This window comes from Nomascus leucogenys, chromosome 10 (genome assembly GCF_006542625.1).
Source record: "Nomascus leucogenys isolate Asia chromosome 10, Asia_NLE_v1, whole genome shotgun sequence".
NCBI classification, from domain to species: Eukaryota; Metazoa; Chordata; class Mammalia; order Primates; family Hylobatidae; genus Nomascus; species Nomascus leucogenys.
In genome coordinates, this window is record NC_044390.1 from 58980614 (window position 1) to 59006211 (window position 25598).

A 25598-nucleotide genomic window follows, 5' to 3' on the forward strand; every position below is an offset into this window, starting at 1 on the left:
TGAAGTAATGCAAGGGATCTCACTAATATCAAGTGTAATTCTCCTTACATGACAAAAACTAGCACCAATCTCCATTTTATTTCAAGTCTACCCATCGACAGACTTAAACATACTATTGGAGATTGCAACACTATGGGAGATTGGTTAAGTGGGCCTTAACCAAACACAACTCTGAAATATCTTGGCCTATCCAGCAATTGCTCACAACAAATTGAATAATCACAATTTTAACATCTAATCCTTCTTTCACAAGCCTAAACTTATCAATTTATGTAAATCTAGCAATTACAATATTTATACTATCTAACCTAATATACACAAAACATTATTATCTACATATGTAATAAATACCACTCCTAACTTCCATGATTCTCCTCACTCCCTAACGGGTTTACCCCCACTTACAAGATTTGTGTGCCCAAATAGGTATAGGGTAAATCCTAAAGTGCTGAGATCACAGGAATGAGTCACCATGCCTGGCCAAATGTAATTTTTATTTTTTATTTTATTTTTTTGAGATGGAATTTCACTCTTGTCACCCAGGCTGGAGTGCAATGGAGCGATCTCAGCTCACTGCAACCTCCGCCTCCCGGGTTCAAGCGATTCTCCTGCCTCAGCCTCCTGAGTAGGTGGGATTAGAGGTGCCTGCCACCATGCCCAGCTAATTTTTTTGTATTTTTATAGAGATGGGGTTTCACTCTGTTGGCCAGGCTGGTCTCGAACTTCTGACTTCGTGATCCGCCAACCACACTGGGCAACATAGTGAGACCCCATATCTTTAAAATTTTGTAAAATAAAGAAATAATAAATCTGTTATCAAGCCACATAGACACAAAGATACTTTAAATGCGTATTTTTACATGAAACGAACAGGCCGAAATGGCTACTTACAACATGATTCCAAGTACATGACATTCTGGACAAGGCAAAACTCTAGAGGCAATAAAATCATCGGTTGTGCCAGGGATTAAGGGGTTAGTGGAAGAGAGGGAGGGGAGTGTGATGACCACACGAAGCGCAAGGGATTTTTAGGGCAGTGAAACTCTTCTGTGTAAGACTGGTAGGTATAGACAGGGCGCAGTGGTTCGTGCCTATAATCCCAGCACTTTGGGAGGTCAAGGCGGGTGGATCACCTGAGGTCAGGAGTTCGAGACCAGCCTGACCAACATGGTGAAACCCCATCTCTACTAAATACAAAATTATCTGGGCGTGGTGGCAGGCACCTGCAATCCCAGCTACTTGGGAGGCTAAGGCAGGAGAATTACTTGAACCCGGGAGACAGAGATTGCAGTGAGCCAAGATCACACCATTGCATTCCAGCCTGGGCAACAGAGTGAGACTCCATCTCAAAAAATAAATAAATAAATAAATAAGACTGGTGGGCCAGGTGTGGTGGTTCACGCCTGTAATCCCAGCACTCTGGGAGGCCAAGGCAGGTGGATCATCTGAGGTCAGGAGTTCGAGACAAGCCTGGCCAACATGGTGAAACCCCATCTCTACTAAAAATACAAAAATCAGCCGGCCATGGTAGCACGCACCTGTAACCACAGCTACTCAAGGGGCTGAGACAGCAGAATTAGTTGAACCCAGGAGGCAGAGGTGGCAGTGGGCCAAGATCAAGCCACTGCACTCCAGCCTGGGCAACAAGAGCGAAATCCTGTCTCAAAACAAAACCAAAAACAAAACTGGTGGGTATACGACACTTGTACTTGTCAAAACCCCACTGCCATCCTGCTCACTGATGTGCTCAGTGACAGTTTCTCATCAACACTGTATTGTGTCATTCCCCACCGCACTGTGTACCCCACATACATTTTGATTTGCTTCACCCTGTTGGGGTGGGTTTTCATTGTCCTGTGGAATCACATTTCTCATTCACTAGTCTGAGAGAATCCAGAGGACAGGAATCATTTCTCTTTTCCTTCAATAGCACCATCCAACTGGCTGACCAGCCACATGTTTCAAAGTAATGGAAACTGAGTTGGAGGAGAAAAGCTGAGCATGGCAAGGAGTTGGCTAACTAGATGAAGAGTGTACCAGTCATCTCCTTTCATCCCGGAAAATTCAGTGGCTCCCTTTGGAGGCCCCACCCCCATACCACACGCTAACTTGTGAGAAGAGTGACCCCTGGGGTGATACTCCCTAAACCCTCCTAGAGACATGGCAAGTGTAGGCGTGTTGGGGTAGCCCCAGGCAGTTCTAAAACCCAATACCAGGGAAAGATAGGAGGCGGCTCCTGAAGACACATCACCCCACAAAGTTTCCAAAGGGGAAATGAGGCAAGAGAACACAGTGTCTGGAGGCAGGGAACTTAAGGCCAATTTGTGCCGACTTCCTAAAGCTGAATCAAAGAAAAACACCAAAGTCTGGGGTCAGGGAATCTAAGGCCAATTTGTGCTGACTTCCCAAAGCTGGATCAAAAGGAAAACACCTGGGTCTCGGGGCAGAGACCCTAAGGCCAATTAACACCAACTTCCAACAGCTAAACCAAAACGAAAAACCCCATCTCACCCAGGGGATCAAAGACTACTCTCTCTACAACCCTTCCCCTTCCACCTTCTCAGATGGAAAGGAAAAGTGTATCTGCATAGGGCACCAATTAACCTCAGCCTTTAATTAGCCATGGACCAAATGTTTCATCCAGGACCAAATCCTACATCAAGAGAAGGGGTAGCCGAAAGGGACCTCAAAAGGAGTACTTAAAACCTAGAAAACTTGGTACCTGGGCCCTTGAGCCACTTGCTGGGCCCATTCCCATCTTGGAGTGCTTTCTCCCTTTAATAAATCTCTGCTTTCCTTTCCTTGCTTCCTTCCTGTGTTTCGTTAGTTACTTTGCTAGTGCGTTTTGTTCAATTATTTGTTCAAAATGCCAAGGACCTGGACAGCTCACACTCACAACCTTCTTTCAGGTAACAAAACCTCAAGTGCAAGATATTCTGAGCAGGTGTTTGTGCCCTAAGGAAAGATAATAGGAGGAAAGGAACAAGGGTTTTTTTCCACTGGAGTGTCACGAGGTTATTTTCTACTTTCCTCTTATGTGAAATGTTCAGAAATAGAACAGAAATATTTTTAAAAGTCACCCATGCACTCCAGCCTGGGCAACAAGAGCAAAATCCTGTCTCAAAACAAAAACAAAAACAAACAAAACCAAAAACAAAACTGGTGGGTATATGACACTTGTAGTTGTCAAAACCCCACTGCCATCCTGCTCACTGATGTGCTCAATGACGGTTTCTTGTCAACATTGTATCGTGTCATTCCCCACTGCACTGTATCCCACATACATTTTGATCTGCTTCACCCTGTTGGGGTGGGTTTTCATTGTCCTATGGAATCATATTTCTCTGTTAAAAAAAATTAATAAACCATTAAAATACTTCATCTATTTGAAGGAAAGGATGAATATATTGTACAATAAAGAACAAATAGGCCGGACATGCTGGCTTACACCTGTAATCCTAGCACTTTGGGAGGCCAAGGCGGGTGGATCACTTGGGGTCAGGAGTTCGAGACCAGCCTGGCCAACCTGATGAAACCCTGTCTCTACTAAAAATACAAAAATTAACCGGGCATAGTGGTGAACGCCTGTAATCCCAGCTACTCTGGGAGGCTGAAGCAAGAGAATCGCTTGAACCCGGAAGGCGGAGGTTGCGGCGACCAAGATCACACCATTGCACTCCAGCCTGGGTGACAGAGTGAGACTCCATCTTAAAAAAAAAAAAAAAAAAATACAAATAGTTGATAATACTGTGAATTGGAGACGGGGAGTTAATGTTTGGAAATGTGGGAAGGGAACTGAAAATGTAAGATGCTACCGCAAGCCTTTAAAGAGTTAGGCTGGGGTCATAGCGGGGAGGATGTGAGACCCTACATCCCACAGATTTGGAAAATGGAGGGAGAAACCAGTCCATGTGGACAGCGTGAACAAATTTAAACAAGTAAACAGACTGAAGTGTGTGTGGTGCACTAAGGTCCTACCTAAGGGCACTGAAATCCAACTGCAATATTTACAAATGTTTCTGGTAACAAACCACAAACCATGACTGTGTGATTCTCATTCATGAATTCCCATTTGCACAAACTCTTGAATTTTTATCAGTGCCTTTTTTTTTTTTTTTTTAATTTTTTATACGGAGTTTTACTCCTGTTACCCAGGCTGGAGTGCAATGGCGGGATCTCGGCTCACCGCAACCTCCGCCTCCCGGGTTCAAGCGATTCTCCTGCCTCAGTCTCCGGAGTAGCTGGGATTACAGGCATGCGCCACCACGCCCGGCTAATTTTGTATTTTTAGTAGAGACGGGGTTTCTCCATGTTAGCCAGGTTGGTCTCGAACTCCTGATCTCAGGTGATCCACCTTCCTTGGCCTCCCCAAAGTGCTGGGATTACAGGCGTGAGCCACCGCGCCCGGCCATTTTAACTTTTAAGAGGAGAAAAGACGACTGGGGACCCCACAGACCACTGCTTTTCTGACGTAAGAACCCTACACCCGAGACGGGATTCCCCGCATGATCCTCCTCACGGCCCAGCACAATCTAAGAAGACCCGCGGCTGAGGACGCGGAGCTGCCCAAAGAGGGCTCCGGGGCCGGGGCCAGGGCCGCAGTCGCTGCGAAGGGACGGGACAGGATGCCCCGGGTCCCGGCTGCCGGCCCAGCCCCACAGACCCCGGAGTCGCCGCAGGGAGGCCCGGGTCCTGCCACAGCCGGTTCCAGCCGGTTCTAAAAAGCCCTTCGCCCCCGTCTCAGGACGCCTGGCCCCACACACTCACCATGTCTGAGCTTCCAACTGTCTTCCCCAACGCTCCCGTGACTAGAGAGGAACACAGCGCAAGTGACAGAGCGACAGGAGCTCTGGCGGAGAAACCTGGAGCCTCTCAGAGCCGAGCGTTCCAAGAGCCGGAAAGAGGATTCCAACGGTCGTTAGCACAGCACAAGAGACCGCGGGCGTGCAGCCGTCTCCTTCCCCAAAAAAAGTTGGCAGGGCCCCGCCCCGGCGCTCCTGATTGGACCATGAGCCCCGCCTCGCCTTCTGAGCCCTGAGTGACAGCAGAAGCCCGGGATAACGGGGCCCTGCAGAGCCAGACTGGTTCTATTCACTTCCTCTTTAAGGCCCACCTCCCTCCCTGTGCCCCGATCCTTGGATATCTGCATTTCCGCCAAACTTTCCTGAACTTCGTATATATATGATTGATTGGCTGATTGATTAACTAATTGAGACGGAGTTTCGCTCTTGTCGCCCAGGCTGAAGGTGCAATGGCGCGATCTCAGCCTACTGCAACCTCTGTCTCTCGGGTTCAAGCGATTTTCCTGCCTCAGCCTCCTGAGTAGCTGGGATTATAGGCACCTGCCACCAGGCTCAGCTAATTTTTGTTATTTTTAGTAGAGACAGGGTTTCGCCATGTTAGTCAGGCTGGTCTTGAACCCCTGACCTCAGGTGATCCGCCGGCCTCGGCCTCCCAAACTGCTGGGATTACGTGAGCCACCGCGCCTGGCCTCTTTCCTGAACTTTAGAAAGGGCACTGACCTTTCCTTCACTTGATGGGCTTTCTCTGCTCATTACTCCTGCATCAGGTCACAAGCGTATGCAGGGAATTTCAGACTCAGTGTCTGATGGGGCGATCTGTTTGCCTCAGAGCAGGAGGGGAACCAAGACCAGGCCAGGCACGACTAGACCACGAAAGAGAGACAGATGTCCTCCAGGGGGACAGGAATAGGGGATGAGGCATGGACAAAGCTTCCTCACACATCTACCATCTCTCCTCACAGTATGAGAACACTCCCTCCTTCCAGAACTTCATTTTCAACAGCAGCAGACTATCCCTTGGGGTCAGTTTAAGCTTCTGACCTAAATAAACTGTCAACTTCATAAACCCTTTCACCAGGTGATGTTCCAAACAATTCTCGCACACTGACCTTCACAGATTTTCTTCATCTATACAAATTACAGCCTGACCCCAGTGACCCTATGCATGCCAAAACCAAAAACACTGCCCTCCAAATGGCCCCAGGCTCCTGAGGTCCAACCTCAGAAGTGACAGAACACCTCCCCCTCTGCATGCCCCCTGTCCCCCACCCCAAATGCATCTGCACTTGGGTCTCCTGTGTTCCAGGGTTCTGCAGCTTCTCAGAATCCACTCCTGGAGCTGCTCAGAAACACCCAAGGGAACTCATTTTCCCTCCCTTTGCAGGCTCCAGGCTGGTCGTGGGCTCTGCTGCCCCCTGCAGGTTATTCACCTACTTCTCTCCTCCATCGATCACTTCCATGAGACCATCTACAATCCCACTGTGTGAATAAGACACTAGCAGAATCCCTGCTTTCCTCCTGTATGTACATATAAAGTGGGAGAGAAAAAACTAAGATAATTTAACTGCATTAAAAGACTTCCAAATCGTGGTGGCAGCGGTGGCTGAGGCACTAGCAGTCAGGGACACTAGATATACCAGTGGTGGAGTGGGGCTGGGCTGGGAATGGGTTGGGGAAGGGGCTGCAGGGACAGATAGCTGCCTGGGCCCAGCAGCAGTGCAGCTGTACAGCCTAAGGCACCTGGCAAGCAGAGCTGGGGGCTTCCGGGAAATGACTGTGGGGAAGCAAAAGGAGGCAGGCTTGATGGAGCCTGGAGCTGTGGGAGCTGATGCAGACTTATGATAGCTGCTACTATCATAAGTAAGCCCGATTGAGATGTGAGAACTTGGATTCCTTGGCAATTTATGAAGAGGAAGACTGATGACAAAGAAGTCATTGATGAAGAGGAGGATGAGGATCACTGACATGCGTGTCCCACTATGCAAACAAAAAGGGAAGCGCAACAACTTCTGCAACATGGGGTGAAAGGATGCAGGGGACTCTCATTGTCAGGTAATATACTGCTGCAGAACTCTTAGAGGTTGCAAAACCTTTCAATAAATACCTGGAAGGCCAGTTGCCATGGAGCACATCTGTAATCCCAGAAGTTTGGGAGGCCAAGGGGAGTGGATCACTTGAAGCTGGGAGTTGGAGACAGCCTGACCAGAGCAAGGGGAGAGGATCACTTGAAGCTGGAGTTGGAGACCAGCCTGACCAGCACAAGACCAGCCTGGGCAAAAGAGCGAGACCCTGTCTCTATAAAAAACAAGCAAACAAACAAAAAGAAGGTCAGGTGCGGTGGCTCATGCCTGTAATCACAGCACTTTGGGAGGCCAAGGCAGGCGGATCACCTGAGGTCGGGAGTTCCAGACCAGTCTGACAAACATGGAGAAACCCCGTCTCTACTAAAAATACAAAATTAGCCGGGCATGGTGGCGCATGCCTGTAATGCCAGCTACTCGGGAGGCTGAGGGAGGAGAATCACTTGAATCTGGGAGGCGGAGATTGCTGTGAGCTGAGGTCGTGCCATTGCACTCCAGCCTGGGCAACAAGAGCGAAACTCCACCTCAAAAAAAAAAAAAAAGAGAGAGAGAGAAATTAGCCTAGCAAGGTGGCCTGTGCCTGTAGTCCCAAGCTACTCAAGAGGCTGCAGTGGGAGGATCACTTGAACCCAGTAGTCCGAGGCTGCAGAGAGCTAGGATCAGGCCACTGTACTCCAGCCTGGGCCACAAAATGAAACCAAGCCGGGCGTGGCTCACACCTGTAATCCCAGCACTTTGGAAGGCCGAGGTGGATGGATCATGAGGTCAGGAGATTGAGACCATCCTGGCTAACATGGTGAAACCCCGTCTCTACTAAAACTACAAAAAATTAGCCGGGTGTGGTGGTAGGCACCTGTAGTCCCAGCTACTCGGGAGGCTGAGGCAGTAGAATCTCTTGAACCTGGGAGGTGAAGGTTACAGTGAGCCGAGACTGCACCACTGCACTCCAGCCTGGGCAACAGAGCAAGACTCCATCTCAAAAAAAAAAAAAAAAAAAAAAAAAAAGGCCGGGCACAGTGGCTCACACCTGTAATCCCAGCACTTTGGGAGGCCAAGGCAGATCACCTGAGGTCAGGAGTTCAAGATCAGCCTGGCCAACATGGTGAAACCCCGTCTCTACTAAAAATACAAAAAATTAGCTGGATGTGGTGGTGGGCACCTGTAATCCCAGCTACTTGGGAGGCTGAGGCAGGAGAATCGCTTGAACCCGGGAGGCGGAGGTTACAGTGAGCTGAGATTGCACCATTGCACTCCAGGCTGGACAACAGAGTGAAACTCTGTCTCAAAAAAAAAAAAAAAAAAAAAAAAAAGAAATGAAACCATCCTACCTGGGGATTGCCCGACCACTTGGATCATCCAATTGTGGGACACAGAGTGTGATGGTATTCCCTTATGGACTAGATCATTCTAGCCATAAGAGATGCTTGGCCTACTGAAGATTTACCAGAAGAGATGACTTCCTGGCAGTCAACGGAAGAAGCGCTGATGAAGCAATCCTTTTAAATTTTGTCAAATTAATCAATGATGGAGGGAGTCAGAAAATTGAAAAAACAAAGCTTGCTGCACATTCAGCATTAACGATTAGGTCAGCTTGCTCTCTGACACCCCCTCCAAATTTTTTTTTAATTTTTTTGAAATAGAGATGGGGTCTCACTATGTTACCCAGAATAGTCTCAAACTCCTGGAATCAAGCAATTCGCTCACCTCAGCCTCCCAAAATGCTGGGATTACAGGCGTGAGCCACTGTGCCTGGCCCCCTTCATAGTTGTTTGGTGCCTAGTGTCCTAGAATCCTGTAAACCCTAGATGATAATTACCCTTAACTGCGCTATAGATAAAAACTTGAACATTAAAAAATGTTAATTTTTCCCTTTGAGATATTATTTCAGGTCCTGCATAACTGAAACTACTGACTTCAGCTGCTCTGAAGGACCCCTGTAGTAGCTGACTCACCAAAGAAGGTAGTTTTCACATCCTGATGATTTCATCCCCTGTACTTCAATCAACAACCTCAATTTTTCAGCCTCTTGCACGCCACAATCCCCTTAAAAATCCCAGCCTAGGCCGGGCGCGGTGGCTCACACCTGTAATCCAAGCACTTTGGGAGGCCAAGGTGGGCGGATCACAAGGTCAGGAGATCGAGACCACGGTAAAACCCCGTCTCTACTAAAAATACAAAAAATTAGCCGGGCGTGGTGGCGGGCGCCTGTAGTCCCAGCTACTCGGGAGGCTGAGGCAGGAGAATGGCGTAAACCCGGGGGGTGGAGCTTGCAGTGAGCCGAGATCGCGCCACTGCACTCCAGCCTGGGTGACAGAGCGAGACTCCGTCTCAAAAAAAAAAAAAAAAAAAAAAAAAAAAATCCCAGCCTAGGGTGGGTCCAAGTGCAGTGGTGTTTACAACTAATTGATCACAACCAGTTACAGATGTCTTTGTTTCTTCTCCACTTCTCCACGCCCGCTGCTTCAATTGACTAGCCCAAAAAACAAAAAATCCAGCCCAGAACTTTTTGAGGAGTTGGATTTGAGGGTCCCTCCCATCTGCTTGCTGGGTCACCCCATGATTATTAAACTCTTTCTGTGCTGCAAATCTTGCTGTCGCAGTGTATTGGTCTGTTACTGCAAAGTGTGCATATGAACCTGGTGATTCTGTAGCCCTGGGGCTTCTTGGAGGTTGAGGAAGGCCATCTAGGATTGGCTTTCCATGGGAACAGTAAAGCAGTTTGTACTGCCCAGATAAAAAATTGCTACAGGGTGCACCAGAGGAATGGCATGGCCCTTTGCTATCTTTCTCGAGTCCTATAGTGGGACAATGTGTATATGATGTGGGAGAAGCACTGCAGATTTGGAGAAATTTAGAAACCCAGGAACAGGGTAAACTCGGTAATCCAACAAGGGCTAACAAAGGGAAAAAAGAAAAATCAACAGAAAGAAAAGGGGAGATAGGGAAAGGGACCAATAGGAGTCACCCAGGAGCAAATGTGGCATAATTTGTTGGGGGCAGAAACACCCTGAAGAGAAACGGACAAACGACCTAAGACTTTATTAGTACCCTTATGGTAGAAACTACAGCCTAAACTGCAGTTTCATCCCTTCCCTTCTGCCCCTATGGAAGAAGAGGAAGATGACTTAATCTTTAATTTGATTGTCCCACTGTACCAGGGGTGGATTCCACCATGGCTCAGAGATTAGGATTGGGGCAAGGTCAACCCCATGTTCAAGCAATAGGGGGAAACCAGAGGTCCCATATCAAGTTCATTTCCCGTTGTCCCCCAAATAAAGAAAAGACTATTACCTTAGTAATAGTCTGTAATCCTATTACAGGGTGGAATATACTTTCATCTCTGGGAATCCAGAAACAAATCCTGGTCAGTGGCCTGCCATTGATGATTATAGAGGACAAACAACCCAGATAAAAAGGACTTTAATACATCTAGGTATTGGGGAAGTTCCCCAACCCATATATGGCATTTATTATCCCTATTTTAGAAAACATTTTTGGCATGGATATTCTGTTAGGAAAGACTTCGCAAACTTGAGTGGGAGAATTCAGCTTGAACGTGCTGTAGTAAAGGCTGTTCTCAGGAGAGAGGCAAAATGGGAACCTGAACAGCTTTCTGCTCCTAGGCGGGTTGTCAAGTTTAAAGAGTACAAATTATTAGACCGGGCTCGGTGGCTCACGCCTGTAATCCCAGCACTTTGGGATGCTGAGGTGGGTGGATTGCCTGAAGTCAGGAGTTCAAGACCAGCTTGGCCAACATGGCGAAACCCTATCTCTACTAAAAATACAAAAATTAGCTGGGCGTGGTGGTGCACGTCTGTAGTCCCAGGTACTCGGGAGGCTGATAGCTTGAACCCAGGAGGCAGAGAGCTTGAACCCAGGAGGCGGAGATTGCAGTGAGCCGAGATCGCACCACTGCATTCCAGTCTGGGCGACAGAGCAAGACTCCGTCTCAAAAATAAATAAATAAATAAATAGTACAAATTATTTTGGGCGGGGGGCTGTGGAGGACATGATGAAATAAGTGCAACTAAGCTGGGTGCGGTGGCTCACGCCTGTAATCCCAGCACTTTGGGAGGCCGAGGCGGGTGAATCACGAGTTCAGGAGATTGAGACCATCCTGGCTAACACAGTGAAACCCCGTCTCTACTAAAAATACAAAAAACAAAAAAAATTTGCCAGGCGTGGTGGCAGGCACCTGTAGTCCCAGCTACTCGGGAGGGTGAGGCAGGAGAATGGCGTGAACTCGGGAGGCAGAGCTTGCAGTGAGCTGAGATCACACCACTGCACTCCAGCCTGGGCGACAGAGTGAGACTCCATCTCAAAAAAAAAAAAAGAAGTAAGTGCAACTATTGAGGAACTGGTAAGTGGACACATTATCCACCCAGCTCAAGCTCATTTTAACAGTCTCTCTGGCCTGAACACAAACCAAACAGTACCTGGTGGATGATTGTAGATTACCAGGAATTGACCAAGGTAACCCCATCCATACTTCCTGTAGTTCCTGCTACTCAGGTAGCTGATCACATAGTGTCCGTGCTGGGGATGCATCACAGTGTGTTAGATTTAGCTAATTTTTTTTCAGCATTCCTCTCTCTAAATAATCACAAGACCAATTTGCTTTTACCCTGCCAGGCTGCTACTCGAATAAAAGGGTTCATGTTCAGCTCTCCACTTACTGGTCACCCAAAATAAAGAGAAGACTGTCGGCCGGGTGTGGTGGCTCACGCTTGTAATCCCAGCACTTTGGGAGGCCGAGGCAGGCGGATCACGAGGTCAGGAGATCGAGACCACAGTGAAACCCCGTCTCTACTAAAAAAATATAAAAAATTAGCTGGATGTGGTGGCAGGCGCCTGTAGTCCCAGCTACTCGGAGAGGCTGAGGCAGGAGAATGGCGTGAACCCGGGAGGTGGAGCTTGCAGTGAGCCGAGATCGCGCCACTGCACTCCAGCCTGGGTGACAGAGCGAGACTCCGTCTCAAAAAAAAAAAAAAAAAAAAAAAAAAGACTGTCACATTAGTAGATGCTATGGTGGAATGTGTTTTAATCCATGGAAATCCAGAAAGATTCCCTGGTGAGTGGGCTGCCATTCAAGGGTTGCTCCAGGGTTATCTCCAAACTCCTAGGATTTGTCACAAAATGTTGGCTAGAGGCTTGTCTTTGTTCCCATTCCTGTCATCTTTCATGGTTTAATTTAATTTTTATATTGTTAGAATATAGATCTTATATTGTATTACTATAGTATACCTATGCTAATTTTTTGTATTTTGTAGAGAGGGGTGGGTCTTGCCTGTGGTCGGTGTGGGATCAGGCGTGGACTGCGTGGCATATTTTTTTTTTTTTTTTTTTTGACAGGGTGGGTCTTGCTGCGTCACTCAGGCTAGAGTGCAGTGATGCAGTCATATCTCACTACAGCCTTCAACACCTAGGCTGAAGAGATTCTCATGCATTAGCCTCTTGAGTCGCTGGGACTACAGGCATGAGCCATCCGAACTGGCCCTGGTTTCATTATATTGATGACATCATGTTAACCTCTGAAGACTGTAATGTGTTACAAGAAAGTCTTATACCATTGTGTGCTCATCTACAGGAATGGGGATGGGCAATCAACTCTCAGGAAATCCAGGGACCACAGCCCACAGTGAAATTTTTAGGAGTGATACAGTCAGGTAAGACACATTGATATCAGGCATAGTAATTGACAAAGTCCAACACTTTCCTAAAAATATCATTCAATTTACAAAACCTCATTTAGCTCATGTGTAGATAATCATATGTATTTATTCTTTAAGCATAGATACCCATAACAAAGAGTGATGGCTATGCAAAATTATACTGGGATAAAGGAATAATAAACTGTCCTTAGGAAACCAAGTAATGTAGTCACATGATGTTTGATGCATTTACATATATAAGGGCTTTTATAACGAGCTTGTGCTTGCCTAACAATAGAATATCACACAGAAGCCATAATTCCATCTTATTTACCAGTTACTTGTTCACAAATGGTCATAGTTCTCTTTCCATATAAACCTGAGTTGCATGTTAAAGTGGTTGTCAAAAATTAAATGTAACCTTTTTTTTTTTTTTTTTAGACGGAGTCTCACTCTGTCTTCCAGGATGGAGTGCACTGGCACGATCTTGGCTCACTGCAACCTCCACCTCCCAGGTTCAAGGGATTCTCCTGCTTCAGCTTCATGAGTAGCTGGGATAACAGGCGCCCACCACCACACTCGGCTAATTTTGTATTTTTAGTAGAGAGGGGGTTTCACCATATTGGCCAGGCTGGTCTCGAGCTCCTGACTTTGTGGTCCACCCGCCTTGGCCTTTTATATCATTTGCCTATTGTGTATGTTCTACCATGGTCAAAGTAATACAAGAAAGGTATATACAAAGGCCAGGTGCGGTGGCTTACGCCAGTAATCCCAACACTTTGTGAAGCCCAGATAGGTGGATCACTTGAGGTCAGAAGTTCGAGACCAGCCTGGCCAACATGGTGAAACCTCGTTTCTACTAAAAACACAAAAATGAGCCAGGCATGGTGGCAGGTTCCTGTAATCCCAGCTACTTGGGAGGCTGAGGCAGGAGAATCGCTTGAACCCAGGAGGTGGAGGTTGCAGTGAGCAGAGACCGCACCAGTGTAGACTCCATCTTAAAAAAAAAAAAAAAAAGTTACCTGGGCATGGTGGTGTATGCTTGTAGTCCCACATACGTTGGAGGCTGAGGCGAGAGAATCACTTGAGCCCAAGAGTTAAGGATGCAGTGAGATGGCCGGGCACAGTGGCTCACGCCTGTAATCCCAGCACTTTGGGAGGCTGAGGCAGGCGGATCACGAGGTCAGGAAATCGAGACCATCCTGGTTAAGATGGTGAAACCCCGTCTCTACTACAAACACAAAAAAATAGCCCGGCGTAGTGGCGGGCCCCTGTAGTCCCAGCTACTTGGGAGGCTGAGGCAGGAAAATGGCGTGAACCCAGGAGGCGGAGCTTGCAGTGAGCCGAGATTACGCCACTGCACTCCAGCCTGGGCGACAGAGCAAGACTGCGTCTCAAAAAAAAAAAAAAAAAAAAAGAAAAGAAAAAGAAAAAAAGAAAAGTTAGGACTAAGATAAAAAATTTAAGGATAGCCAGGCATGGTAGCTCACGCCTGTAATCGCAGCACTTTGGGAGGCCGAGGCAGGCGGATCACAAGGTCAGGAGATGGAGACCATCCTGGCTAACACGGTGAAACCCCGTCTCTACTAAAAAAATACAAAAAAATTAGCCGCAAATGGTGGCGGGCACCTGTAGTCCCAGCTACTCAGGTGGCTGAGGCAGGAGAATGGCGTGAACCAGCGAGGCAGAGTTTGCAGTGAGCCGAGATTGTGCCACTGCACTCCAGCCTGGGCGACAGAGTGAGACTCCGTCTCAAAAAAAAAAAAAAAATTTCAGGATATAAGTATAAAAAGTAAAATTTTCATGAGAAAAAGCATGTCTGGCATTCTATTCACATGGTAATATTGAATCACAATGTCCAACCAATAACTTTGCAACATTATGAACTTGGTCTAATACATATTTTAATATAGCTACTGAATTAATTAAGAAAGAATAATGTTTGTCAGTATACAGTTGTGGACAAGTTGAACTATTTCTATGATACATGTACAGAAATCTTGGTTGCCAAAAAAATTATTGTTTTTAATCAAATATAATCAAACATAATTGAAAATAAATGGAAACATTACATTCAGAAGTGAAACACAGGAAACACTCAAAACTTCCTGGGAGGAGGAAGGTGCCTATTCTCACCTTCCTGAAAGTCCTGGGTGAGACCAGTCACTGCAGCAGAGGAAGAAGCTCCTATCTAGTTGGACTGGACAAAAGCATAGTAGCTGTGAGGCTACAACAAGATAAAGGTCAGTAACAAGCAGGAACAAAGGTGCTTGGCAAACAAATCACATCTCATACCGACTCAATCTACAAAGTAGGGGAATTGAACATCAGAGAACATTCTCACCCATGACAGTCTGCAATTAGCTCTCTGGTAAAGACATTATACCTAAAGAAACAGCAGGCCAGGCACAGTGGATCACGCCTATAATCCCAGCATTTTGAAAGGCCAAGACAGACGGATCACTTGAGGTCAGGAGTTTAAGACCAGCTTGCTCAACATGGTGAAACCCCATCTCTACTAAAAATACAAAAATTTAGCCACACGTGGTGGTGTGTACCTGTAATCCCGACTACTCAGGTGGCTGAGACACCAGAATCACTTGAAACCAGGAGGCCCAGGCAATGAGCCAAGATAATGCCACTCTATTCCAGCCTGGGTGACAGAGCGAGACCCTGTCTCAAAAAAAAGAAAAAGAAAAACCATATTACAGATGGAGCTTTTTCATTGTTCTATTCTTTCAGTCTTTTAAGAAATATCTTAGTCTTTATTTCTCTTCAATTTGCCCTTAACCACAGATGGATCTTTAATATGGAGCTTCTGAAGACACCTTTACCCAAAGGCCCACACCTCTGAGCAAAGAAAAGTCAAGTGATTTTGAGGACATTCTTGATTGGCAAGCCAAAGATTCAGAAAAAAATGGGCTGGGAGCCGGGAGTCAGCCTGTATGGATGTGGCACCCATTTGGTGCCTCTAAAATGTGACTGATGACTTCCTCTTGTCTGCCTTTGAAATGGCATGTAAGATAGAACACTGGTGAATTATATCATGACATTCCCCAACTCAATCTCTAGATTTTATTGTCCTGTCACAGCTCTCTTTTTTTTTTGAGACAGAGTCTTGCTCTGTCGCCCAGGCTGGAGTGCAGTGGTGAGATCTCGGCTCACTGCAAGCTCTGCCTCCTGGGTTCACGCCATTCTCCTGCCTCAGCCTCCCGAGTAGCTGGGACTACAGGTGCCCACCACCATGCCCAGCTAATTTTTTTGTATTTTTTAGTAGAGACGGGGTTTCACCATGTTAGCCAGGATGGTCTCCGTCTCCTGACCTCGTGATCCGCCTGCCTCAGCCTCCCAAAGTGCTGGGATTACAGGCTTGAGCCACCGTGCCTGGCCAGGCCTCTCTTCTTAACTCAACAGTCAGTTATCTCAGAGGGTTTCTCTCTAGTGTCTCTTCCTGTGTTTGAAAGGAAGTGGGACAATCGAATGCTTCCTCAAATTTTTTTTGAGATGGAGTTTCACTCTTGTTGCCCAGGCTGGAGTGCAATGCTGTGATCTTGGCTCACTGCAACCTCCGCCTCCCAGGTTCAAGCAATTCTCCTGCCTCAGCCTCCCGAGTAGCTGGGATTACAGGCATGTACCACCACACCCATCTAATTTTTTGTATTTTTAGTAGAGACGGGGTTTTGCCATATTAGCCAGGCTGGTCTTGAACTCCTGACCTCAGGTGATCTGCCCACCTTGGCCTCCCAAAGTGCTGGGATTACAGGCGTGAGCTACCGTGCCAGCCCCCCACTTTTTTTTCAGACGGAGTCTCACTCTGCTAGGGTGTAGTGGTGTAATCTCAGCTCACTGCAATATCCAGCTCCTGGGTTCAAGTGATTCTCCTGCCTCAGCCTCCTGAGTAGCTGGGACTACAGGCACGTGCCATCACACCTGGCTAATTTTTGTATTTTTGGTAGAGACGGGGTTTCACTATGTTGGCCAGGCAGGTATTGAACTCCTGACCTCAAGTGATCCACCTGCCTTGGCCTCTCAAAGTGCTGGAATTACAGGTAAGCTACTGTGCACAGCAATCAATTTCTTATATTAATAGGATTTCTCTCATATATTAATAGTATGAATTGCTTCATTTCAGGAATGAAGGCTTTTCACATTCCCTTCATTTACAGGGTTTCTCTTCGAGTTCTTTCATGGCTACAAAAGGATCTGATACAATGGAATGCTTTTCTATATTGCTTGCATTCAGAGGGTCTCTCTTTATTGTGCATCCTTTTATGTCTTCAAAAATGAATGGGGAGAAGGGTGGGTGCAATGGCTCACGCCTGTATGCATAGCACTTTGGGAGGCTGAGGCAGGTGGATTACCTGAGGTCAGGAGTTCGAGATGAACCTGGCCAACATAGCGAAACCCCGTCTCTACTAAAAATACAAAAATTAGCTGGGCATGGTGGCGGGCACCTGTAATCCCAGCTACTTGGGAAGTTGGGGCAGGAGAATCACTTGAACCCAGGAGGTGGAGGTTGCAGTGAACAGAGATCGAACCACTGCTCTGCAGCCTGAGCAACAGAGCAAGACTCCATCTCAAAAAAAAAAAAAAAAAAAAAAGAAATGAACGGGGAGAGAGGCCCATCTGTAGTGTGCAATACCATGTGGGTTCCAATGCCACTCAGATCAGAAAATGCCTTCCCATGCGGCTTACATTCATAGGGTTTTCCTCTAGTGTAAGTCCTTTTGTGAATTATACCCTCTGACGACAGGTATGCCACTGTGGGTTTTTGGCACAAAGTCACTCTAAAGAACATGAGATAACTTTTGGTATTATGAATGAACAAAAAATTAGGACCAAGATAAATGTTCTAAGTATATAAGCATGAAAATTAAATTGACATGAGGAAAAAGATGCCTGGGATTTTGTCCACTTGGTAATATTGACTCACAATGTCCAAAAAGTAATGTGGTAACATAAACTTGATCTAATGCATGATGGCACTGAGATATTTTATTATGGCTTCTCAATTAATTAAATAGAGAATAACAGCTGGGTGCAGTGGCTCATGCCTGTAATCCCAGCACTTTGGGAGGTTAAGGCAGGTGGATCACTTCAGGTCAGGAGTTCAAGACCAGTGTGGCTAATAGGGTGAGACCTCATCTCTACCAAAAATATAAAAATTAGCCAAGCGTGGTGGTGCACACCTGTAATCCCAGGCATCTTTTTCCTCAGGAGGCTGAGGCAGGAGAATTGCTTGAACCCGGAGGTGAAGCTTGCAGTGAGGCGAGATCATGCCACTGCACTCCAGCCTGGGCAACAGAGCAAGACTCATCTCAAACAACAACAACAAAAAACAGAGAATAACGGCCGGGCATGGTGGCTCATACCTGTAATCCCAGCACTTTGGGGGGGCCGAGGCAGGTGGATCATGAGGTCAGGAGATTGAGACCATCCTGGCTAACATGGTGAAACCCCATCTCTACTAAAAAATACAAAAAATTAGCTGGGTATGGTGGCAGGCGCCTGTAGTCCCAGCTACTCGGGAGGCTGAGGCAGAAGAATGGCATGAACCCAGGAGGTGGAGCTTGCAGTGAGCTGAGATCGCTCCACTGCCCTCCAGCCTGGGTGATAGAGCAAGACTCCATCTCAAAAAAAAAAAAAAAATACAGAATAACGTGTTAGTATGCAGTTGCTATAAATATTTAATTGTTTACATTCATCGTCTGTATTTGAAGGTTCTTAGCAGATCTGAAGGCTTTCCCATATTGCTTATATTCATAGGGTTGCTTTCCAGTGTGAGTCCTTTCATGTACTCGAAGTTGTGAGACAGATCTATAGGCCTTCCCACATTGCTTACATTCATAGGGTTTCTTGCCAATGTGAATCTTTCTATGCATCTGAAGCTGAGTGGCAGATCTGAAGGCTTTACCACACTGCTTACATTTGTAGGGTTTCTCTCCAGTGTCAGTCCTTTCATATTGAAGGCTACTGGAAGAAATGAAGGCTTTCCCACACTGCTTACATTCATAGGGTTTCTCTCCAGTGTGGGTCTTTTTATGATACTGAAATGCAGTAGAAGACATGAAGGCTTTACCACATTGCTTACATTCATACTGTTTCTTTCCAGTGTGAGTCCTTTCATGGTACCGAATGGAACTGAAAGAAATAAAGGCTTTTCCACATTGCTTACACTCATAGGGTTTCTCTCCAGTGTGAGTCCTTTCATGTATACGAATGGCAGTGGAAGAAATGAAGGCTTTACCACACTGCTTACACTCATAGGGTTTCTCTCCAGTGTGAATCCTTTTATGACACTGAAAGGAACGAGAAGAAGTGAAGGCTTTGCCACATTGCTTGCATTCATAGGGTTTCACTCCAGTGTGAGCCCTTTTATGTCTATGAAAGGAACCAGGCAAACTGAATGCTTTCCCACAATCCTTACATTCATATGGCTTCTCTCCAGTGTGCATCCTTTTGTGTATATGCAAAGAAGAAAAATAATTGAATGCTTTTCCGCATTCCTTACATTCATAGGGTTTCTCTCCAGTGTGTGTTCTTGCATGTACTCGAAGGATCTTGGCAGATGTGAATGCTTTGTCACACTCTTTACATTCATAGGCATTCTGTTCTCTGTGCATCGTTGCATGTATTTGAAAGGAAGAGAAATTTTTGAATGCTTTTCCACATTCCTTATAGGGTTTCTCTCCAGTGTGGGTCTTTTCAAGAATTTGAAGGTTTCTGACAGATCCAAAGGTTTTTTTCACATTGTTTAGATTCATACATTTGCTTTCCAGTGTGAGTCCTTTCATGCATTTGAAGGTGTGAGGCAGATCTGAAGGCTTTCCCACATTGCTTACACTCGTAGGGTTTCTCTCCAGTGTGAGTCCTTTCATGATATTGAAAGGAAGTGGAAAAAATGAGCTTTACCACACTGCTTACATTCATAGGGTTTCTCTTGAGTATGAGTCCTTTCATGCATTTGAAGGTGTGAGGCAGATCTGAAGGCTTTCCCACATTGCTTACACTCATAGGGTTTCTCTCCAGTGTGAGTCCTTTCATGGTATCGAAAGGAAGTGGAAGAAATGAAGGCTTTACCACACTGCTTACATTCATAGGGTTTCTCTCCAGTGTGAGTCCTTTCATGATAGTGAAAGGAACTGGAACGATTAAAGGCTTTACCACAGTGCTTGCATTCATAAGGTTTCTCTCCGGTGTGAGTTCTTTCATGTCTTTGAAACGAACTGGGAGAATCAAAGGCTTTTCCACATGTCTTACATTTATAAGGTCTCATTCTAGTGTGCATTTTCATGTGTCTTTGAAAGTTAAGATAAGATAATGCTTTCCCACATTGTTTACATTCATAGGGCTTTTTCCCAGAGTGGGTGGCTTCATGTCTACAAAGATAACTGGGACACTTGAATGCTTTCCCACATTTGGTACATTCATAAGGCTTCTCCTCATTGTGAATTCTTTCATATATTTGAAAGGAATGGAACCATCTGAAGGCTTTTCCACATTGTTTGCATTCATATGGCTTCTCTCCAGTGTGAGTTCTTTTATGTTCATAAAAGGAATTGGGACTACCGAATGCTTTCCCACATTCCTTACATTCATAAGGCTTCTCTCCAGTGTGAGTTCTTTCATGTATTTGAAGGGAAGTTGAATAACTAAAGGCTTTACCACACTGTTTACATTCATATGGTTTCTCTCCAGTGTGAACTCGTTCATATATAAGATATACGCTGAGACAAGGGCAGGCTTTCTCACAAAACTTACATTTATAAGGTCCATCTCCATTGTGCATTATCATGTGTCTTTGAATGCTTGAATGGGATATGAAGGTTTTTCCACATTCTTTACAATCATAGAGTTTTTCTCCAGTGTGAGCCTTTTCTTGCATTTGAAAGGAGGGGTGACATCTGAAGGCTTTCTTACGTTGTTGACACTTATATTCCTGATACTCAGATGGCTTGTGTGCAGTGTCAGCTCTAATGTGCCCATTAAGGGAAGAATGACCCACGAAGACTTCTCCACACACACTGCTTTCACATGATTTTACTCCAGGAGAAGTTTTTTTGTTCAGTGTGTCATCTGGAATCTGGCTAAAAGTTTCTCCACAATGATTTTCTTCTGTATTTTCATCGACTCTCTCTCCCAGAAGACTTCTGTGAAAAATGAGAAGCACATTATTGGTTTGTTTATAAGTGATTTGATGTTTATTAACAAGGATTGCACTTGCATTTTCAACATTATCCAGGAAAGTATAGGCTTTCTACCCTGTTTAAATTGTTGGAAGGTGAACTGGACCATATGGCTACAAGATGGCCTATCTATACATATTATTTTTAAAAATCATACGTTTAAAAAAGAAAAACACCATATGAGAATTCTTCATAATATTTCCATGTAGACTATTTTACAAATACTAAACTTCTATATCATTTTCTTGAGTCAGGGTCACCATATAGCCCAGGCTGGAGTGCAGTGGCATCATCATGGTTCACAGCATCCTTGAACTCCTGGACTCAAGTGATCTTCCTGCCTCAGCCTTCGATGTGGCTAGGACTACAGGTATATGCCACAATGTATAGCTAGTTCTTTGTTTGAGATGAAGTCTCGCTATTCTGCTCAGGCTCTTCTCAAACTCCAGGCCTCTAGCAATCCTCCCACCTCCAACTCCCAAACAGTTGAAATTACAGGTGTGAGCCACTGTGCCCAGCCTATGTCACATTTAAATGTAGGTTTTTAGAGTGAATATTTTAAGAATAAATAAATTTAATGCTAGGTATATTTTCTTTATTTGCTTCTTCTTAACATATTCTTGCATTCTGAGATTTTCTAGAGAGACATTGCTTTGTCTTGTAAGTTTAAATCACCTTAGATTATTCCTGGGATTTTTGTACTGGTCTTCAATGTTCTGGTCTTTCCATTTTTCTCCTAAAATACAGAATCAGAAAAATAATCCTGAATTAAAATAAAATTATGAAAAAATGATTAGATTCTATGTTCATGGGACATTACAGCCATACCTCATTTATTCATCAAAGTATTGCCTGTCCATATTCCAAATCAAGCAAGAGGATTAATGAGCTAGAAACACTTGTCTCATTCACTGGGGGATGTAATACTGTCATTCTTACCTACAGACGCCAGATTCCTCAAGGTTTCATGCATCACTTCTCTGTAGAGATTCTTCTGGGAAGGATCCAGCAAAGACTACTCCTCCTGGGTAAAGTTCACAGCCACATCCTTGAAAGCCACCGAGTCCTGAAACATCCCACATGTATAGACGAGGATAGGTGAGACTGACAGCACTGGGGGTCTATACCCTCTTCCTAAGAAGTTCCCATGATGCTGTGGACTCCAAACATTTATTCTATTTCTTGGTCATCTGACCCATTACTCTCTGTCTACACTTACTTTCTTCTATAAAGCAATTCTGATGCTGGAACAGAACTAAGCAATAAACGAACAGCAGAATAGAAAAATGTGTCTTTTCATGGAATCCAGGGAGAAAGGTACACTGCCTGGGCTGCTCTTAATGTCTGTTTGTAGCACCTGTCATAACACAGTCCTCTAAATTCACATGCAGAAAAATGTTAACATTAGCAGTCCTGAGGCTATATATCCTTGAAAATGCCTGTTCACAAAGTTTAACCACTGAAGATACCTGGAAGGGGGTTTTATTCTGATTGAAGCAGCAGACAACAAAAGCAAAAAAACTGGATTTTGCAAGGGGTTCAACCAACCCAACTGATAAGAGAGGCAGAACTATCTAAATAAAAAACTCATGAATAGAAATTTTGTGGGCCGGGTGTGGTGGCTCATGCCTGTAATCTCAGCACTTTGGGAGGCCGAGGCGGGCGGATCACGAGGTCAGGAGATTGAGACCATCCTGGCTAACATGGTGAAACCCCGTCTCTACTAAAAATACAAAAAATTAGCCAGGTGAGGTGGCGGGCGCCTGTAGTCCCAGCTACGCAGGAGGCTGAGGCAGGAGAATAGCATGAACCCTGGGGGGCGGAGCCTGCAGTGAGCCGAGATCACGCCACTGCACTCTAGCCTGGGTGACAGCGAGACTCCGTCTCAAAAAAAAAAAAAAAGAAATTTTGTGAAAAACAGTACTGTGGGCCAGGAGTGGTGGCTCACGCCTGTAATCCCAGCACTTTGGAAGCCTGAGGCAGGAGGATCACTTGAGGTCAGGAGTTCAAGACCAACCTCAACATGGAGAAACCCCATCTCTACTAAAAATACAAAATTAGCCGGGCGTGGTGGTGCATGCCTGTAATCCCAGGTACTCGGGAGGCTGAGGCAGGAGAATTGCTTTAACCTGGCAGGCAGAGGTTGCGGTGAGCTGAGATCGCGCAAGTGCACTCCAGCCTAGGCAACAAAAGCGAAACTGCGTCTCAAAAAAAAAAAAAAAAAAAAAAAACAGTACTGTGGTAGGAATACTTAAATTGTAATTGATGAAATGCTGAAGGCTGAATGGAGACAAGGTTCAGGGATAAAAACTCCAGTGCACCCACTCTTAATAAAAAGGCAAATATTTATCAAAATTTAAAAGTTCTGTCTATGAGGGGACACCATAAACAGACGGAAAAGGCACCCCATGACACTGGAGCAAATATTGGCAAGTCATATATCTGGAAAAGTCTCAATATTCAGAAAATATAATGAATTCTTAAATTCAACTAAAAAGAAAAGAAAAATCAAGGCCAGGCACGGTGGCTCATGCCTGTAATCCTAGCACTTTGGGAGGCTGAGGTGGGTGGATCACCTGAGGTCAGGAGTTCAAGACCAGCCTGGCCAACATGGTGAAACCCCGTCTCTACTAAAAATACAAAAAATTAGCCAGGCATGGTGGCGGGCGCCTGTAATCCTAGCTACTCGGGAGGCTGGGGCTGGAGAATTGCTTGAAGCTGGGAGGCGGAGGATGCAGTGAGCATAGATCGCGCCACTGCACTCCAGCCTGGGCGACAACAGCGAGACTTTATCTCAAAAAAAAAAAAAAAAAAGAAAAAGAAAAAAGAAAAATCAAACACCTCAAATACAAAGTTTGGAAAAAACGTTGAGAAATTGGAACCCATGTGCTCTGACCAAAGGATTGCAAAATGGCTCAATCTCTATGGAAAACAGTATGGTGGTGCCTGAAAAACTAGTAAAAAAAATTTTCTTTCAGCAACCCATTTCTGGGTCTATTTATATTCAATTCATATAAATTGAAAGTTGGATCTTTGAAGAGATATTTGAAAACCACTGTTCACAATAGCCAAGAGATGGATCAATCCAAATGTCCACTGATGGCTAAATGGATAAAGAAAATGTGGTATGCATATACTTACAATGGGATAGTATTTAGTCTTACAAAATAACATTCTGTCCCATGCTACAACAAGCATGAAAATTCAGGATTCGGCTGGACGCAGTGGCTCACGCCTGTAATCCCAGCACTTTGGGAGGCCGAGGCAGGGTGGATCATGAGGTCAGGAGTTCAAGACCAGCCTGGCCAAGATGGTGAAACCCCGTCTCTACTAAAAATACAAAAATTAGCCGGGCATGGTGGCGGGTGCCTGGAATCCCAGCTACTTGGGAGGCTGAGGCAGAGAACAGGTTGAACCCAGGAGGCAGAGGTTGCAGTGAGCCGAGATAACGCCACTGCACTCCAGCCTGGGCAAGAGAGTGAGACTCTGTCTCAAACAAACAAACAAACAAACAAAAAAAAGAAAATTCAGGATGCTATACTGATTGCAAAAGGCCAGTCAGAAAAATACAGTATTATTGATCTTAGACGAGTCATATAGATTTGCCAAACTAACTCAACAGTACATGTAAAATTCCTAAAGCCAATAAATGTTAATATTTTTTACAATAATAAATTATTGTACCAAATAAAAAAAAAAACCTAATTGATTGAAAGATAGGGAAAGTATCTGAATGACATTTCTGCAAGATATATGAAAAGGGCCAAGAAGCTCAAGAAAAGGTCAGTGGACTAGGGGTCATCAGGCACAAGGATTTATATAATGTAGTTTTTAGTGGTTATTGAGTGCTTTCCTCTCATGAATAGTATTCATAAAGTCATACATTTTTAACCCATTTCCCATTTAGAAAAAAAAAGTGCAGCTTGCTGCCAGCATTCATTTAATTTTACATAAGCATCCTCTTTAAAGCTGAAGCAAATCTGATTGATTTTCCATGTGAAAATAAAATTTCTAAACAAAACTTGTTTCTAATCCTAATGTAACAAAAACATATATGATGTTACATTAGGATTAGAGACAAGAGTATTCTCGGGGCACATGGAAAATGGGTTGAATACACCCACTACTTATTGCTTTGTGGAAAAAAATGGTAAACAATTAAAATACTGCAGCAGTTTCACATGTATCATGGGGGACACATGATTGATAATGATGTCCAGTGGAGAGGGGAAATGAGGGAGTGTTTTGGAATGTGGGGAGGAAACCAGAAATGTAAGGATTTATCATCAGCCCTAGCAAGAACTAGGCTGGGAGGATCTCAAGGACTCCCTCCTTGACCATACTTCAGTGAGGCTCCTCAGAGCCCGCTTCCTGACTAGCTTTTGTGTTTGTCCTGCAGAGCCCAGTTATAGCTAAATCCTAATAAGGGAGTTCAGAGAGAATCCCCCCAACTTGATACCTAATCAAGTTGTTTCCCTCACCTATGACAATTTATTAATATTCTCTTCCCCAACTCTTGACACCTCACCAAGTTCCATCCTCTGTGGTACCTTGCTCTTTAGATATAATTGTCTTGTTGATGCATTCAGGTTGAGTTCAATTTCTTTCCCATATTAAATTGTTCTATAATATATAGGCAAAAAATAAGGCTTTATTCAACACATATTGCAATTGTGCTGAATAAAACCTTCCTTGAAATTTTTACCAAGTTTTCAGTGTAATCTCTCTTTACAAGGAATAAAGACTTAGACTGGAGACCCTAATTCATATGTCTGCAACGCATTAGTGATAAGAAGTTCTCTTCCGGTGGGGAGGAAGATGGATTTCTTGAGAGTACCTCCTACTCAAACATCCAAAACACCAGGTCAGCTTTCTCTC

General features: G+C 45.0%; 2 protein-coding genes across 2 annotated transcripts in view; both read right to left on the reverse strand.

The window, feature by feature from the left end:
* Nucleotides 1-4974, reverse strand: part of ZNF788P — a 22622-nt gene extending 17648 nt beyond the window's left edge. Inside the window, exon 1 of the mRNA XM_004089309.3 lies at nt 4768-4974. The gene's annotated coding sequence lies outside the window, so the exon portion shown is untranslated. The remainder of the gene's footprint in view (nt 1-4767) is intronic.
* LOC100583548 (zinc finger protein 709-like) lies at nt 4533-21795 on the reverse strand. The gene is given in 6 exon segments (XM_030821772.1): nt 4533-4692; nt 15191-15207; nt 18234-19081; nt 19495-20684; nt 21396-21456; nt 21660-21795. Coding segments are annotated over 6 exon segments (2412 nt in total).
* Nucleotides 21796-25598: the final 3803 nt, after the last annotated feature.